We start from the raw sequence: 493 nt of genomic DNA on the forward strand, positions 1-493 counted from the left end.
TGAGGCCCCGGGCGCGGGGAGGAGTGTCCCGGGGGGGCCTGGGGCCTGCAATCTGAGTCCTCCTGGCCTCCTGCAGCCCTGCCAGCCTGCGGCCATGGCCTGGGCCGTTGGAGAGGAGAGCCTCTGGGAAGCAAGGCCAAAGTCCCGGGCGCAGCCGTCCTGCCGGCGTCCCTCTGAGAATGGAGGCCTGGTCTGGGACGGCCCTCCCGGCCGGGGCAGGGTCTTCACTCCTTACTGTCAGGAAACAGGATGGAAAGCAGAGAGGGGTCCCCAGGGGTCGCAGAGCAGCTGCAGGTGCAGGCTCAGGAGTGGGGCCGGTCAGCGTCCCTGGGGGTGGCCTGGAGCCTTGTTCAGAGCTGTCCCCTCATTCGCAGACCCTGCTCCCAAATGCCCCCGCCCGCGGCTGCGACCCAGGGAGGCCTGCGGCGGTGCTGGTGGAGAGCGGGCCTGTGTCGTACCACCCCGAGGAGGAGGCCGAGGAGGAGGACCCCGA

General features: G+C 70.4%; 1 protein-coding gene across 1 annotated transcript in view; it reads left to right on the plus strand.

Moving 5' to 3' along the window:
* BRF1 (BRF1, RNA polymerase III transcription initiation factor 90 kDa subunit) overlaps positions 1–493 on the plus strand; it is a 66,192-nt gene that overhangs the window by 39,688 nt on the left and 26,011 nt on the right. The window contains exon 17 of the mRNA XM_014540583.1: positions 77–493. Within this exon, the coding sequence (XP_014396069.1) occupies positions 77–493 (417 nt within the window). The remainder of the gene's footprint in view (positions 1–76) is intronic.

Source organism: Myotis brandtii, unplaced genomic scaffold, assembly GCF_000412655.1.
Source record: "Myotis brandtii unplaced genomic scaffold, ASM41265v1 scaffold1057, whole genome shotgun sequence".
In the NCBI taxonomy this organism is placed as follows: Eukaryota; Metazoa; Chordata; class Mammalia; order Chiroptera; family Vespertilionidae; genus Myotis; species Myotis brandtii.